At 58.1% G+C, this 16,360-nt stretch overlaps 2 protein-coding genes across 2 annotated transcripts; both read left to right on the top strand.

Moving 5' to 3' along the window:
• Positions 1-6,276: 6,276 nt before the first annotated feature.
• LOC125067947 lies at positions 6,277-6,630 on the top strand (the record flags this gene model as incomplete). The annotated part of the gene is made up of 1 exon (XM_047676866.1): positions 6,277-6,630. A coding segment is annotated over exon 1 (354 nt), but the record flags the coding sequence as incomplete, so codon positions are not given.
• Positions 6,631-9,864: 3,234 nt separating this feature from the next.
• On the top strand, positions 9,865-13,971 carry LOC125067884. Its single transcript, XM_047676779.1, has 2 exons — positions 9,865-10,218; positions 11,869-13,971. The coding sequence occupies exons 1-2, from the start codon at positions 9,865-9,867 to the stop codon at positions 13,969-13,971; spliced, it is 2,457 nt and encodes an 818-aa protein (XP_047532735.1).
• Positions 13,972-16,360: the final 2,389 nt, after the last annotated feature.

Below are 16,360 nucleotides of genomic sequence, written 5' to 3'. Positions count from 1 at the left end.
CTTCATTCTTTGTGATTTACTTTTAAGTTAATGTACTAAGTGAAGAGAACAACTATCCTGTGTTGTATCTGTCACGTTAAATGATACTATATTAATATGTACAAAGACATATTAATCTGCATATTGCAGGTCCTAATCGTGATACGATTTAAACAGATTCTTCGCCAAGAAGTTCTGTGTACCGAATGGGCCAACAAATGGCACAAGTTATGCCAACCATTTCACATTACCGGCCACACAGCCAAGTGTGATGACGCCACAACGTTCTGCAGGAACCGAAGAGTTAAACTCTGATATTTTGGAATTACTTGGCGATGCCCTTAAGCCAAATATGTGCATGCTTCGGTAAAAGCATGCACAAGGCCGTGGCGGCTAGATGGCAAAATATCTTAGAAAAAGGATTGCCAAAAGAAACTTAACAAAAGCTTTTCAGTAAATATATGGTTCCGGATAATTGCAAAACGCTAGTTGCACCAATACTCAACCCCAAGGCGAAGGCTTCTTTAACCGATGTCACTGTTAAAAGAGACCATTCTTTAATGGATAAACAGAAACAAGTTGGTGTTGTGTTATCAACGTTGTCGCAGGCCTTAGACGAAATTATTTCAATTGCAAACAAAGAACATAAATTAAAAATACTTAAACCTATCAGTGTATAATAGTGACACGAAACAGAGAAGAAATGTTGTGATATCAGCCGTCAACTCGAACCTCAAGGAGACTTAAATGGAATCTGGCCGAGACGAACGGTCGCTTCATCAAAAGTTCCATAAAAACAATTTCATATCTAATATATCTAATATCGAATTACAGAACACAATTAAACTCTCAGAGCAGGCCGCGCACGAGGGCCAGTACGTCAGCCACCGCCACCGGTTATATGCTGCAACCCGCGTCGCCGCCGTCTCCCCGCCGCAGCGCTGCACGACACGACACAAGTACTGGGCAAGGTACGGTACGCAGGTCGGTTGCAATACTTTAAAGACCTATGGTCTACGATAACGAACGACTATTATAATTTTTCAATAATTCAAGGATACAGAATACCATTTTTGTGTACGCCATCACAATCTTACTCCACAGAAGTTATTACGAAGTCTGCACAAGAACGTGTTAATTTCGATAAATGTATAAATAAGCTTCTTAAAGGAAAAACTATCTCAAAATGTGATCACGATCCAGATGATTTTTTCTCGTTTTGTCCTAAATTTAAAAAGTATAAATAAATTTGTTAAGAATTCACACTTTAAGATGGAAGATTACCGTACGGCAGCAAAATTAGTCACAAAAGATTATTTTATAACATCTATCGATTTAAAAGGTGTTAATTTTTTTTAGTGCCTGTTCATAAATCGCATCGATTATCTTCGCTTCCAATACAATGGAACGTTGGACTTAGTACTTCTCTGTATGTTTTTATAAAATATAAAAAAAATTTAAATAACACCATTTGCCGTCTCGCATTTTTAAATTTGGACCGATAATTATTGTTTTAATATTAACAAAAAGCTAGTGTTTATTCGTTTATATAAATCAGAAGAAAAAATAGTAAATAAAAATAAAAATAGTAAGTAAATAATAAAAAAACGTTATACCTCAAAAATGGTTAACTTTTGCATAATGCATATGGGAGTTAAAATTATCGCAAATAATCACCCCTATCAACTCCTAACGGGAATACGTCGAATTACCAATAAACCTAAATAAATATAAATTTGGGATTTAATAACACAGTAAAGGTATAAAAAAGAAAGAAAAACTTTCAGTGTAGTCAATTCTAGCACTTTGTGAACATCCTTTAATCACTAGACGTGCTTTATACTTAACTGTTAAAAAAGGATGTGCTTAGGAAAAAACGCGGAATCCGGAGTGCTGCACTCTGCCGAAGGCATCTCGTTCTCATCCAAGAGTACGTACAGGCAAGGGAAAACTACAAAGGGCGACAGATCGAAGCTGTCACTCAAAGCTGGAAAGAGTTTTGTTCGACTCAGGACCGCGAAAGTGTCTGGGATGGTAAATACTAGTAGGGTAATAAGGAAATCGTCGAAAAGGAGCGAAGACCTACTCCTAAGAGATTCAGCTGGCGAAACACTACCACCAAAAGTCAGCTGAACTTATAGCGAGCACGTTTTATCCCAACGACTCTGTAGAAACCGAAAACGACAAATAGCGATCAATAAGAGCGATCGCTGATAACAAAACACTAGAGGAAATTCAAGATGTGTCGGACGACGATACACCTTTCACCAACGCAGAACTGGAAATGGTTCTTTTGAACCTGAATCCAAAGAAAGCTCCTGGCCCGGATGGACTGACATCCGACATATGCAATGCGGCTATAAGCTGTGACAGGGAGTCAGTGACAGGGAGGTATTTCTGGCGATGGCAAACAAATGCTTGTCGCCGTCGTACTTCCCCAATCAGTGGAGGGTCGCCCACGTGTGCATCCTCCGGAAATCAGCCAAAGAGGACTACACCCACCCGAAATCCTATAGGCCGATAGGATGCATGTACAATAATAATTATATTTCAGTTATTTGAAACAGCCTGGAGGCAATCATTTCATTCCCAAGGTGTGCAGTCAACTAAAACGTCATTAGTGTTGTAATATCCTTTAGCACACAAACAACGATTGTGATTAACGGTTCTTTTGAATTTTATAATTGAATAATTTTAACGTTTTCTAGGATCCTGTTGTAAAAAGGTATACATTGCCCCAAAAAAAAAAAAAGAGTTACTAATCCTGTGTAATCGGCTACTTGGAGTAACAAGTTTATTCTTGTTCATATTGTTAATAGAATGTACGTCACAATTTCTAAGAAAATCATTTATGTTTTTGCGTACATACATAACATTATCAACAACAAATTAAGAAGCGAAAGTCATTATTTTAATTTCTTTAAATTTACCTCTTAACGAATCTTTTGGGCCCAGGTTTGGGACATTTTGTCTACGATAAAGTTCCATTATCGTATTTCAGGAGGCGGATACGCGAAATTACAGTCGAGGCATGGCAGGCGCACTACAGCTCGATCGCTACGAGTGATAGGGCTAGGGCGTACCCCACAGGCGACGCGCAGGGGCAGCACCCGGCTCCTGTGGGAAATGGACAAGGGTTGTCGCACCGGAACGGGCGGGTGCGACGTAAGAAGCGAGCTCGAAGTGTGAGAGAGTTAAGATTGAGGTGTGCAAGTTGGAATGTAGGAACGATGTCTGGGAGAGGAAGAGAGCTAGCAGATGTTTTAAAAAGGCGACGGATAAATGCAGCGTGCCTGCAAGGTAGGTAGGTAGGTAGGTAGGTAGGTAGGTAGGTAGGTAGGTAGGTAGGTAGGTAGGTAGGTAGGTAGGTAGGTAGGTAGGTAGGTAGGTAGGTAGGTAGGTAGGTAGGTAGGTAGGTAGGTAGGTAGGTAGGTAGGTAGGTAGGTAGGTAGGTAGGTAGGTAGGTAGGTAGGTAGGTAGGTAGGTAGGTAGGTAGGTAGGTAGGTAGGTAGGTAGGTAGGTTAGGTTAGGTTAGGTTAGGTTAGGTTAGGTTAGGTTAGGTTAGGTTAGGTTAGGTTAGGTTAGGTTAGGTTAGGTTAGGTTAGGTTAGGTTAGGTTAGGTTAGGTTAGGTTAGGTTAGGTTAGGTTAGGTTAGGTTAGGTTAGGTTAGGTTAGGTTACCCGGCTATATGGGGATGGTCCGCGTCACCTGCCCCCTCACGGCAGCGAAGAAGCTGGCCGCTGCCGGTCGCCTCCTCGTCGGGTGGAGCTCGGCCAAGGTGGCCGTCGTGGAGCAGCGCCCTATGCGCTGCTACAAGTGTATGGGCCTTGGCCATACACGGGCGCTCTGCCCGTCGAAGGCGGAGAGGGGAGGCCTGTGCTACCGCTGTGGCTCGGACGGCCACAAGTCAGCGGAATGCACGGCCAAGATGCGCTGCGCGGTCTGCGCAGAGGCCGGCAAGCCTTCGGGGCACCTGATGGGGGCCAGGGATTGCAACCCCCCCATCACGAAGGGTAAAGCGGTCCAAGGAACCAGGACCGCCCCACGCGAGGAAAGCCGCCAGGCTACGGAGGAAGCTCAGAAGAATCAAGTATGCCAGCACACCTGAGCTTCCTACAATCGAACGTGAACCACTCCGCCGGAGCGCAGGACCTTCTGCTGCAGTCCATGGCGGAGTGGCAGGTAGACCTGGCGGTGGCCTGCGAGCCCTACTTCGTCCCTCCCCTACCTCACTGGCTGGGGGACTCGGACGACACCGTGGCGGTTCTCACGAGGAGCGGAACGGGCCCCCCCCTCTCACTCATCGAGAGGGGCTCGGGCTACGTAGTGGTGGGGTGGGGGGAGTACGTCGTCGTCGGTACGTACTTCTCCCCTAATCGCAGCCTGGCTGAGTTCGAGACTTACCTCGGCTTAGTCAGAGCTGCGGTGGCCAGGCAGTCGCCGAAACCGATACTGGTTCTCGGCGACTTAAACGCAAAGTCGCGTGCCTGGGGCAACCCCGCCACGAATCCGCGAGGGAGGGCCGTCCAGGTGTGGGCCCTGCTCTCCGACCTGTCCCTTCTCAACAGGGGGCAGGTTCACACCTGCGTGCGACATCAGGGGGGTTCCGTGGTGGACGTTTCGTTCGCCACCCCTGTCGTTGCACGCAGAGTGGTCGACTGGAGAGTGGAGGAGGAGGTGGAGACTCTATCGGATCACCGGTACATCCGATTCGAGATCTTCACCTCTCGCAGGCCGGCGGAACCCCAGAGGGTGCCGACTACGCTGCCGAGGTGGTCTCTCGGCCAGGTCGATCGAGAGCTGGTCAAGGAGGCCGCCATCGTGCAGCGGTGGGGTTCCGCGGGGAGGACGGAGGGCGCCAGCGCAGAGGAGCTGGCGGGCCGCATGCGCAGTTCGCTCAAGGAGGTCTGCGATGCGGCCATGCCTCGGACCCGGCGCAGGGTTCCGCGCCGGCACGTCTATTGGTGGTCGCCCGAAATCGCCGACCTTCGGGCGACGTGCTGCCGGGCGCGGAGGGCCTACGTCCGCTGTCGAAGGCGCAACGGCCTCGACACGGACCTGGAGGGACAGATGCTGGACGCTTATCGCCAGTTGAAAAAAGATCTGCAGCTGGCGATAAGCAAGGCCAAGGAGAAGGCCAGGGAGGAGCTTCTGGCAGGTCTCAATCGAGACCCGTGGGGGCGCCCGTACCGCGGCGTACGCGGAAAGTTCCGCACCCAAGGCGCCCCCGTCACTGAGACGCTGCCGCCGGAACTCCTCCTGCGCCTGGTCGGGGAACTCTTTCCCCATCCAGGCGAGCATGTCCCTCCGCAGATGGCCCCCCGCTCCGTGATCGAAGACGCAGTGGCTCCACCACTGATCACGGAGCGGGAGATGGAGATGGCCCTCGGCCGCTTGAGGGCCAAGAACACGGCGCCGGGTCCGGACGGGGTTCCAGGGCGTGTTCTGTGCGACGCCCTGGAATTCCTGGGTGCAAGGCTTCGGGAGCTGTTCGACGAGTGCCTGTGCAGCGGGCAGTTTCCGAAGCCTTGGAAGGAAGGAAAGTTGGTCCTGTTGCCGAAGGAAGGTCGGCCGATGGATTCCCCTTCGGCATACAGGCCAATAGTGCTGCTGAACGAGACGGGCAAACTCTTCGAGAAGGTCCTCGCAGCCCGTCTCGTTCAGCACCTCGAGGAGGTCGGTCCGGGTCTCTCAGAGGCTCAGTACGGGTTCAGGGCGGGCCGGTCGACGGTCGACGCCCTGGACGCCCTGAAGACTCGGACGACGGAAGCGGTGGCCCGGGGGCAAGTCGTCCTGGCGGTTTCGCTCGACGTGGCGAACGCCTTCAACAGTCTCCCTTTCGAGACGATACGGGAGGCACTCCGATACCATGGGGTGCCGACCTATCTCAGGAGGCTGCTGGAGGCGTACCTCCAGGACAGGGAGGTCCTCTGGGCGGGGGTCGATGGGAGGCTGGTCCGGCGTCGGGTAGGCTGCGGCGTTCCACAGGGGTCGGTTCTCGGCCCAATCCTGTGGAACGTCGGTTTCGACTGGCTCCTGCGAGCTCCCGTCCTTCCCGGGATGGGGGTGTTGTGCTACGCTGACGACACTCTCGTCACGGCGACTGGGCGGGACTTTCGGGAGGCGGCACGCCTCGCCGAGGTCGGAACGGCTCTCACCGTGGACCGTATGGGAATGCTGGGCTTGAGGGTCTCCATATCCAAAACGGAGGCCCTCCTGTTCCACGGTCCACGGCAAGGACCCCCACGAGGGGCGAGTATCACCGTCCGGGGGACGGTGATCAAGGTGCAGGCCCAGATGAAGTATCTGGGCCTCATCCTGGACGGTCGATGGAGCTTCGGGCAGCATTTTGTCCATCTCGGCCCGAGGCTCATCAACGCCGCCGCCGCTCTCGGCCGCCTCCTTCCGAATGTGGGGGGGCCGGGATCGCTATGCCGGCGTCTATATTCCGGTGTAGTGAGGTCGATGGCGCTGTACGGTGCCCCGATCTGGGTCGACGCCCTCACCGCTGACAACCGGGCCCTGCTGCGTAAGCCGCAGAGGGTCATAGCGGTGAGAGGCATCAGAGGGTACCGTACGGTGTCGTGGGCTGCGGCGACACTTCTCGCGGGCGATCCGCCCTGGGAGCTCCAGGCGGAGGTGCTCGCGGAAGTGTACCGGTTCCGGGTCGAGGCGAGGAACCGCGGCGACCGTCCAGGGTCGGCGGAGGTCGGGCGGATCAGGGCTCTAGCCCAGCGAGCCCTGATCGCCCGATGGCAGGAGGATCTGGGGTCACCCACGGCGGGCCTGGCGACAGTGGAGGCGATCCGGCCCCACTTGAGTCGCTGGGTCGAGAGGAAGAAGGGCACACTCACCTTCAGGATGACGCAGGTACTTACCGGGCATGGATGCTTCGGTAAGTACCTGCACGGGATAGCGCGGCGGGAGGTGTCACCCTCCTGCCACGAGTGTGGTGCGCCAGTCGACACGGCGCACCACACCCTGAGTGAGTGTGCTGCGTGGGTGCCCCAGAGGCACACCCTTGCGGCGACTATGGGCGGAGACCTCTCGCTGCCGAGCATCGTCAACGAAATGCTCGGTAGTGAGACGTGTTGGTCGGAGATGCGCTCCTTCTGCGAAAGCGTGATGTCGCAGAAGGAAGCCGCGGAGCGGGAGCGGGAAGAGGATGCCGCTGCAGACCCGCTCCGCCGAAGACGACCGGGGAGGAGGAAGAAGCGCTACGCGCACCTTCTCCCCCCGCCTCAATAGGCGTCGCAGGGACTAGGGGGGGTCTCAGTACCCCGAGAACCCCCTCTAGGTGTTGGAGGCCCGCATAGGCGGGCCGACCGTCAGGGCGTCACGGTAGCATGCGCAAGCGATCCCGTGGCGCCCGCCGAAAGACGGAGAGGGTACCGCTGGTTTTTTAGTGGGTAAACCCGGCGTACCTGGGCGCACTCGGCGTCCAGGGCTCCGGGGAGTCCCACACACCCCCCCACCTTCCATCACGTGGGGGAAGCGCGTAATGCGTTTTTCCAGCGAAAAAAAAAAAAAAAAAAAAAAAAAAAAAAAAAAAAAAAAAAGGTTAGGTTAGGTTAGGTTAGGTTAGGTTAGGTTAGGTTTCCTGCGGAAGGATCATTAACGTAAATTAGCCCCGCGCGAGGAAAGCCGCCAGGCTACGGAGGAAGCTCAGAAGAATCAAGTATGCCAGCACACCTGAGCTTCCTACAATCGAACGTGAACCACTCCGCCGGAGCGCAGGACCTTCTGCTGCAGTCCATGGCGGAGTGGCAGGTAGACCTGGCGGTGGCCTGCGAGCCCTACTTCGTCCCTCCCCTACCTCACTGGCTGGGGGACTCGGACGACACCGTGGCGGTTCTCACGAGGAGCGGAACGGGCCCCCCCCTCTCACTCATCGAGAGGGGCTCGGGCTACGTAGTGGTGGGGTGGGGGGAGTACGTCGTCGTCGGTACGTACTTCTCCCCTAATCGCAGCCTGGCTGAGTTCGAGACTTACCTCGGCTTAGTCAGAGCTGCGGTGGCCAGGCAGTCGCCGAAACCGATACTGGTTCTCGGCGACTTAAACGCAAAGTCGCGTGCCTGGGGCAACCCCGCCACGAATCCGCGAGGGAGGGCCGTCCAGGTGTGGGCCCTGCTCTCCGACCTGTCCCTTCTAAACAGGGGGCAGGTTCACACCTGCGTGCGACATCAGGGGGGTTCCGTGGTGGACGTTTCGTTCGCCACCCCTGTCGTTGCACGCAGAGTGGTCGACTGGAGAGTGGAGGAGGAGGTGGAGACTCTATCGGATCACCGGTACATCCGATTCGAGATCTCCACCTCTAGCAGGCCGGCGGAACCCCAGAGGGTGCCGACTACGCTGCCGAGGTGGTCTCTCGGCCAGGTCGATCGAGAGCTGGTCAAGGAGGCCGCCATCGTGCAGCGGTGGGGTTCCGCGGGGAGGACGGAGGGCGCCAGCGCAGAGGAGCTGGCGGGCCGCATGCGCAGTTCGCTCAAGGAGGTCTGCGATGCGGCCATGCCTCGGACCCGGCGCAGGGTTCCGCGCCGGCACGTCTATTGGTGGTCGCCCGAAATCGCCAACCTTCGGGCGACGTGCTGCCGGGCGCGGAGGGCCTACGTCCGCTGTCGAAGGCGCAACGGCCTCGACACGGACCTGGAGGGACGGATGCTGGACGCTTATCGCCAGTTGAAAAAAGATCTGCAGCTGGCGATAAGCAAGGCCAAGGAGAAGGCCAGGGAGGAGCTTCTGGCGGGTCTCAATCGAGACCCGTGGGGGCGCCCGTACCGCGGCGTACGCGGAAAGTTCCGCACTCAAGGCGCCCCCGTCACTGAGACGCTGCCGCCGGAACTCCTCCTGCGCCTGGTCGGGGAACTCTTTCCCCATCCAGGCGAGCATGTCCCTCCGCAGATGGCCCCCCGCTCCGTGATCGAAGACGCAGTGGCTCCACCACTGATCACGGAGCGGGAGATGGAGATGGCCCTCGGCCGCTTGAGGGCCAAGAACACGGCGCCGGGTCCGGACGGGGTTCCAGGGCGTGTTCTGTGCGACGCCCTGGAATTCCTGGGTGCAAGGCTTCGGGAGCTGTTCGACGAGTGCCTGTGCAGCGGGCAGTTTCCGAAGCCTTGGAAGGAAGGAAAGTTGGTCCTGTTGCCGAAGGAAGGTCGGCCGATGGATTCCCCTTCGGCATACAGGCCAATAGTGCTGCTGAACGAGACGGGCAAACTCTTCGAGAAGGTCCTCGCAGCCCGTCTCGTTCAGCACCTCGAGGAGGTCGGTCCGGGTCTCTCAGAGGCTCAGTACGGGTTCAGGGCGGGCCGGTCGACGGTCGACGCCCTGGACGCCCTGAAGACTCGGACGACGGAAGCGGTGGCCCGGGGGCAAGTCGTCCTGGCGGTTTCGCTCGACGTGGCGAACGCCTTCAACAGTCTCCCTTTCGAGACGATACGGGAGGCACTCCGATACCATGGGGTGCCGACCTATCTCAGGAGGCTGCTGGAGGCGTACCTCCAGGACAGGGAGGTCCTCTGGGCGGGGGTCGATGGGAGGCTGGTCCGGCGTCGGGTAGGCTGCGGCGTTCCACAGGGGTCGGTTCTCGGCCCAATCCTGTGGAACGTCGGTTTCGACTGGCTCCTGCGAGCTCCCGTCCTTCCCGGGATGGGGGTGTTGTGCTACGCTGACGACACTCTCGTCACGGCGACTGGGCGGGACTTTCGGGAGGCGGCACGCCTCGCCGAGGTCGGAACGGCTCTCACCGTGGACCGTATGGGAATGCTGGGCTTGAGGGTCTCCATATCCAAAACGGAGGCCCTCCTGTTCCACGGTCCACGGCAAGGACCCCCACGAGGGGCGAGTATCACCGTCCGGGGGACGGTGATCAAGGTGCAGGCCCAGATGAAGTATCTGGGCCTCATCCTGGACGGTCGATGGAGCTTCGGGCAGCATTTTGTCCATCTCGGCCCGAGGCTCATCAACGCCGCCGCCGCTCTCGGCCGCCTCCTTCCGAATGTGGGGGGGCCGGGATCGCTATGCCGGCGTCTATATTCCGGTGTAGTGAGGTCGATGGCGCTGTACGGTGCCCCGATCTGGGTCGACGCCCTCACCGCTGACAACCGGGCCCTGCTGCGTAAGCCGCAGAGGGTCATAGCGGTGAGAGGCATCAGAGGGTACCGTACGGTGTCGTGGGCTGCGGCGACACTTCTCGCGGGCGATCCGCCCTGGGAGCTCCAGGCGGAGGTGCTCGCGGAAGTGTACCGGTTCCGGGTCGAGGCGAGGAACCGCGGCGACCGTCCAGGGTCGGCGGAGGTCGGGCGGATCAGGGCTCTAGCCCAGCGAGCCCTGATCGCCCGATGGCAGGAGGATCTGGGGTCACCCACGGCGGGCCTGGCGACAGTGGAGGCGATCCGGCCCCACTTGAGTCGCTGGGTCGAGAGGAAGAAGGGCACACTCACCTTCAGGATGACGCAGGTACTTACCGGGCACGGATGCTTCGGTAAGTACCTGCACGGGATAGCGCGGCGGGAGGTGTCACCCTCCTGCCACGAGTGTGGTGCGCCAGTCGACACGGCGCACCACACCCTGAGTGAGTGTGCTGCGTGGGGGCCCCAGAGGCACACCCTTGCGGCGACTATGGGCGGAGACCTCTCGCTGCCGAGCATCGTCAACGAAATGCTCGGTAGTGAGACGTGTTGGTCGGAGATGCGCTCCTTCTGCGAAAGCGTGATGTCGCAGAAGGAAGCCGCGGAGCGGGAGCGGGAAGAGGATGCCGCTGCAGACCCGCTCCGCCGAAGACGACCGGGGAGGAGGAAGAAGCGCTACGCGCACCTTCTCCCCCCGCCTCAATAGGCGTCGCAGGGACTAGGGGGGGTCTCAGTACCCCGAGAACCCCCTCTAGGTGTTGGAGGCCCGCATAGGCGGGCCGACCGTCAGGGCGTCACGGTAGCATGCGCAAGCGATCCCGTGGCGCCCGCCGAAAGACGGAGAGGGTACCGCTGGTTTTTTTTTAGTGGGTAAACCCGGCGTACCTGGGCGCACTCGGCGTCCAGGGCTCCGGGGAGTCCCACACACCCCCCCACCTTCCATCACGTGGGGGAAGCGCGTAACGCGTTTTTCCAGCGAGAAAAAAAAAAAAAAAAAAAAAAAAAAAAAAAAAAAAAAAAAAAAAAAAAAAAAAAGGTTAGGTTAGGTTAGGTTAGGTTAGGTTAGGTTAGGTTAGGTTAGGTTAGGTTAGGTTAGGTTAGGTTGGGGTACATGTCAGTCGCCTCCTCGTGGCGTACCCTGGGCAACGGGGCCGGCTCGAGTTTACTCGCCGGCCACGGCTAAGACTGACGCGGCGGTTAGGCCACGGGTCGCCCCCGGTCCTTCTCTGATCACCAGAGTGGACTGTGTGCGCGGCCTCGTGGCAAATGAGGGTGTTGTATATCTGTAAATATATAGTCGTAGTTTTTATACATATTTCATGTTTATTTTGATTATTTCTTAATTAGGTAGGTGTATATAAATTTGTAAATTTCTTTTGTTGGTTTGAGGAAGAAAACCTCGATAAAAAATCACCCCGAATCCCAAGTGGCCTCGCAGCGCGATGGGATGCATGGCCGAAGGGTATTTCGGTCCCGACTGCGTTTCCTTTCCCACCCTTCCACATCCTTATTCCTTCCTCCTCCTATCCTTCCTTCTTCCTGCCGGCAGCCCCGGCAAAAAATCTTTAAAATGAGTGCTACTAAAAAAAATTATTCCTCAGGAGGGTGCCAATCCCTCCCCGATTCGCTTCACGGATCGGGCAGTCCCATATCGAAATATGAGGGGGACAAAGTCGCACGATCGATTTGTCACGACGACCATACCGCGAGCATAACGGACACCGATTATACCAAAAAAATACCTGTGGTACGACTGGAGAGGATGGGCGCGCTGTCGGATACCGACAGCGTGTCGAGTCGTATGACTGTTGATATGGCGGTGGAGGTGGGCGCCCCGATGGCGCGCGCTGAAACCAACGACCTTGGCTTGAATGAAGGACTAGCTGCCCGGCCTGTGCGACTCTCCGAGTCGGACTCGTCGGTCTGCAGCATGATGACGGTGGAGTCGGGAGATGACACACCCAAGGAGATGACACAGAAGAGGCAGAAGGGTGCGAAGCGGACTCACGCTGAGGAAAGCTGCTCTGGCTCTGAGAGCGACGCGAGCGTGCAGCTGGGTGATAATTCGGAATCCTCAGTGAGCAGGTGGCTAAAACCCGCCACTAAGAGGGGGCGAGGCCGTCCGCCCACCCATGGAAGATACGTGGGCATAGGGAAGTCGCAGGAAGAGCTCCGCGAAGCGAAGTCGAAGGCGAAGACGGATCGCTTCCAAACGGAGGACGCGTTGGCCGTTTACAACGAAACGGCCAAGTTGGCGCTGGAAGAGAGAGCGGCCCGCAGAGCGAACCGACAGACAGATGAGCATGCCGAGGACGCACCGAAGACGTCCGCCGCTTTGGACACGACAGTCCAGCAGGCGTTAGACGTGGTGCTCCAGGTTGCCGACAAGTCGGGCAACCTGAAGGGTACTTTCGTCAGGGCTCTGAAGACTGCCGCTGACACCATCAAAGGTGCGGTAGCGGAACTTAGAGCTCTGACCATGTCAGAGGAGGTGGCCCGCCTGGAAGCTGCTAACGCACAGCTTTCGGGCCAGTTGGCCGAACTGCGCAGAGAGGTGGCCGAGATGCGCCGAAAACCGCAGGATAACAACGAGGAAGGTCTCAAGCGCATCATGGAGGAGGCGCTGCGGTCCAGCCGAGAGCAGTTCGGCAACATGCTGAACGCCCGGATGGAGGGCATCGAGCGCCGCCTCCTTCCGGAGCCTCGGTTGCGGCCTCCGCTAGCTGCAGACCGCAAGGAGGCAGAAGCTGCAGCTAGCAGCAATACAGCAAGGGTGTCGGCACCAGTCGAGCCGCCCACTGCCAAAGTAGTAGAGAAGGCTGACAAAAAGCCAAAAAAGAAGACGAAACGCCCTAGCATGGCTGCCAAGGAGGCGGCAGCGGCTGCGGCCAAGAAGACCGCTCCTCCACCAGCGCCGAAGCCAGGCGGCTCCGGAGCATCTTGGGCGGCTGTTGTTCGTCAACAGCCGAATAAGCCGCCCAAGAAGCCTAAGGCGCCGGAAAAGAAGTCGAAAGAAAGGCGTCCCGGAAGGAAACTTCGCTCTCCTCGCACCGCGGTGATCACCATCACCCTGAAGCCCGGTGCCGAGGAGAAAGGGGTGAGGTATGAGGATGTTCTCGTCGAGGCCAAAAGCCGAATTAAGCTCGGCGAGGTAGGCCTCACCTCTGTGCGCTTCCGCACGACGGCAACGGGGGCACGGATGCTGGAGGTCCCGCCGGGTACCAACGACGCGGAGAAGGCGGCGGATGCCCTGGCGGTCAAGCTCCGCGAGGTCCTCAGCTCGGACGCGGTCCAGGTCCATAGACCGACTAAGTGTGTCGAGTTGAGAATCTTGGACCTGGACGACTCGGTGACTGCGGTGGAGGTGGTGTCTGCGGTCGCCGAAGAGGGGGGTTGTTCCGCTGGAGCAATAAAACCGGGTGTTATTGCCCGGCGCTCCGGCGGCTCCGGCTCCCTCTGGATGAGCTGCCCGGTGGCGGCGGCAAAAAGAGTGCTGGAGGTGGGCCGCGTCAAGGTGGGGTGGGTCTCGGCACGAGTGAGACTGCTCGAGCCGAGGCCGCTGCGCTGCTTCAGGTGCTTGGAGGGGGGCCACATGGGGGCCAAATGTGATAGGGGTGTCGACCGCAGCCGTCTGTGCTTCCGCTGCGGCCTTCCCGATCACAGGGCCAGGGAGTGTACCGCCGCTGAAGCCAATTGTATCGTGTGCTCAGCGGCCGGTAAGCCTGCGGCACATGCCGTCGGTAGCAAGGCGTGCCAGGGCAGCAAAACTCGTCTCGCCTCAAAGAAGGGAGGAGCGGTGGCGAAAGGGCCCGTCACCGCGTCCCAGAGGACTGTTGAGGAGCCCATGGAGACCGCCCAATAATGGCCCGGCGCTGTCTCCAGGCGAACATCAACCACTCTGCCAGGGCCCAGGACCTGCTAGTCCAAAGCATGGCAGAGTGGCAAATCGACGTGGCGGTGGTCTCGGAGCCCTATGTCGTTCATTTACGGGACGACTGGGTGTCCGACCACGAGGGAGTGGTGGCGATCGTCGCCCCTGCCGTCGCTGGTTCCCCTGCTATCGAAGGGGTAGCCAGGGGCAGAGGGTTCGTAGTCGCTGCAGTCGGGGGTGTGGCGATCGTGGGCGTTTACGCCTCGCCCAACCGGAGTCTCGCGGAGTTTGAACAGCTACTCGTTGAGGTCGGGGCTCTGGTCGGGCAGGCATCGCCCAACCCGGTGTTAGTCGCGGGGGACTTCAATGCCAAATCTACGGCTTGGGGTTCCCCTTCGACGGACGCCAGGGGCGAGGCGCTGGAGGAGTGGGCTGTGTCACTGGGCCTCGCGGTGATCAACAGTGGGTCGGAGAGCACGTGCGTGCGGCAGCAGGGCGAGTCGATCGTGGACGTAACGTTCGCGTCCATCGCCCTAGCCCGCCGTGTTCGAGACTGGAGGGTGGAGACGGCCGTGGAGACTCTATCGGATCATCGATACATCCGATACGATGTCTCCGCGGCACCGGTCGTCCGGCCCGCTGTTGTGCGGTCAGAAGGTCCGCGGTGGAGTCTGGGCCGTCTCGACAGCCAGTTGGCAAAAGAGGCGGCCATCGTGGAGGCCTGGTGCGCCGGTTCCGACCCGGTGGTCCAGGTCCAGGTCCAGGCAGACCGAGAGGCTGACCGACTCGGCGCCGCCCTGTTCCGCATTTGCGATGTGGCGATGCCGAGAGTCAAGCCTCAGACTCCACGTCGCCGCGTATACTGGTGGCGGCCGGAACTCCGTCAGCTACGGAGAGCCTGCGTTGCGGCCCGCCGCCAGTACGCCCGATGCAGACGGAGGAGAGTCCGCGACCATGATCTGGAGGCGGCCCTTTACACCGCCTACAGAGACGCCTGTGTTACGCTCCAAAAGGCCATAGCACAGGCGAAGGAAGCGGCGTGGACGGAGTGGCTCGAGACCCTCGACAGGGATCCGTGGGGGAGACCGTACCGGGTCGTGAGACAAAAACTCCGACCCTGGACACCCCCGCTCACCACCACTCTCCAGCCACACCTTCTGGAGAGCGTTGCGAGCGCGCTGTTCCCGGAGCGTCGAGAGTTCGTCCCTCCATCGATGGCCCCACTGCGCAGCGAACGAGACGAACGAGATCTGGCGCCCCCGGTCACCGAGGCGGAGTTGTCCGCTGCTGTCCTTAGGCTCCGTTCCAAGAGGACAGCTCCGGGGCCAGACGGTATTCCGGGGCGCGCCCTGGTGATCGCCTCAGAAGAAATAGGTGTGAACATCCGGCGCCTATTCTCAGCGTGTCTGGCTCAAGGCAGATTCCCCGACCGGTGGAAAACGGGAAGGCTCGTACTCATCCGTAAGGAGGGTCGAGCCCCCGATCAGCCGTCGGCCTACCGACCTATCGTGCTGCTCGACGAGGTGAGCAAGCTCTTCGAGCGTGTGCTCGCCGTCCGTCTAGTCGACAGCATGGAGCCGGGCCTCAACGAGCGACAGTATGGCTTCCGCCGCGGCCGCTCGACGCTGGACGCGATCGCCAGGGTGAGGGACCTGGCAGAAGAGGAGGTGGCTCAGGGTGGGGTTTTGTTGGCTGTCTCGTTGGACATATCCAACGCCTTCAACTCCCTGCCCTGGGAAGTCATCCGAGAAGCGCTGAGGTACCACAACGTGCCGTGTTACCTGCAGCGACTGATCGGTGACTACTTTGCGGGCAGAGCGGTCTCCTACCCGACGAGCGACGGTTGGAGAAGAAGACCGATGACGTGCGGTGTTCCACAGGGTTCGGTACTGGGGCCCCTTCTGTGGAACATCGGGTACGACTGGGTGCTGCGCGGGGCCACTCTGCGGGGGGTCAGCGTCACATGCTACGCCGACGACACCCTCGTGTCGGCCCGCGGCAGCTCCCATCGCGAGGCGGCTTATCGAGCCACAGCCGGCGTCGCACACGCGGTTCACCGCATCCGTGCACTGGGCCTCGAGGTGGCCTTGCACAAGTCCGAGGCCCTTGCTTTTCATGGACCTCGGAACGCGCCACCTCAGGGCATGACCATCACAGTGGGCGGAACTTCCATCACCATCGGGTCGACGATGAAGTACCTGGGACTCGTCCTCGATGGCAGGTGGAAGTTCGAGGAGCACTTCCGGCGCTTGGCCCCAAGACTGGTGGCTGCAGCCGGAGCGCTGGGGCGGATTCTCCCCAATGTCGGAGGACCGGGAGGCTCGTGCAGACGCCTGTACATCGGCGTAGTGCGATCGATGGCACTGTACGGGGCGCCGAT

The sequence above is a fragment of the Vanessa atalanta genome, chromosome 12 (genome assembly GCF_905147765.1).
Source record: "Vanessa atalanta chromosome 12, ilVanAtal1.2, whole genome shotgun sequence".
NCBI lineage: Eukaryota > Metazoa > Arthropoda > Insecta > Lepidoptera > Nymphalidae > Vanessa > Vanessa atalanta.
Note: the sequence above shows the minus strand (reverse complement) of the source record. Positions and strands in the feature narration are given on the sequence as shown.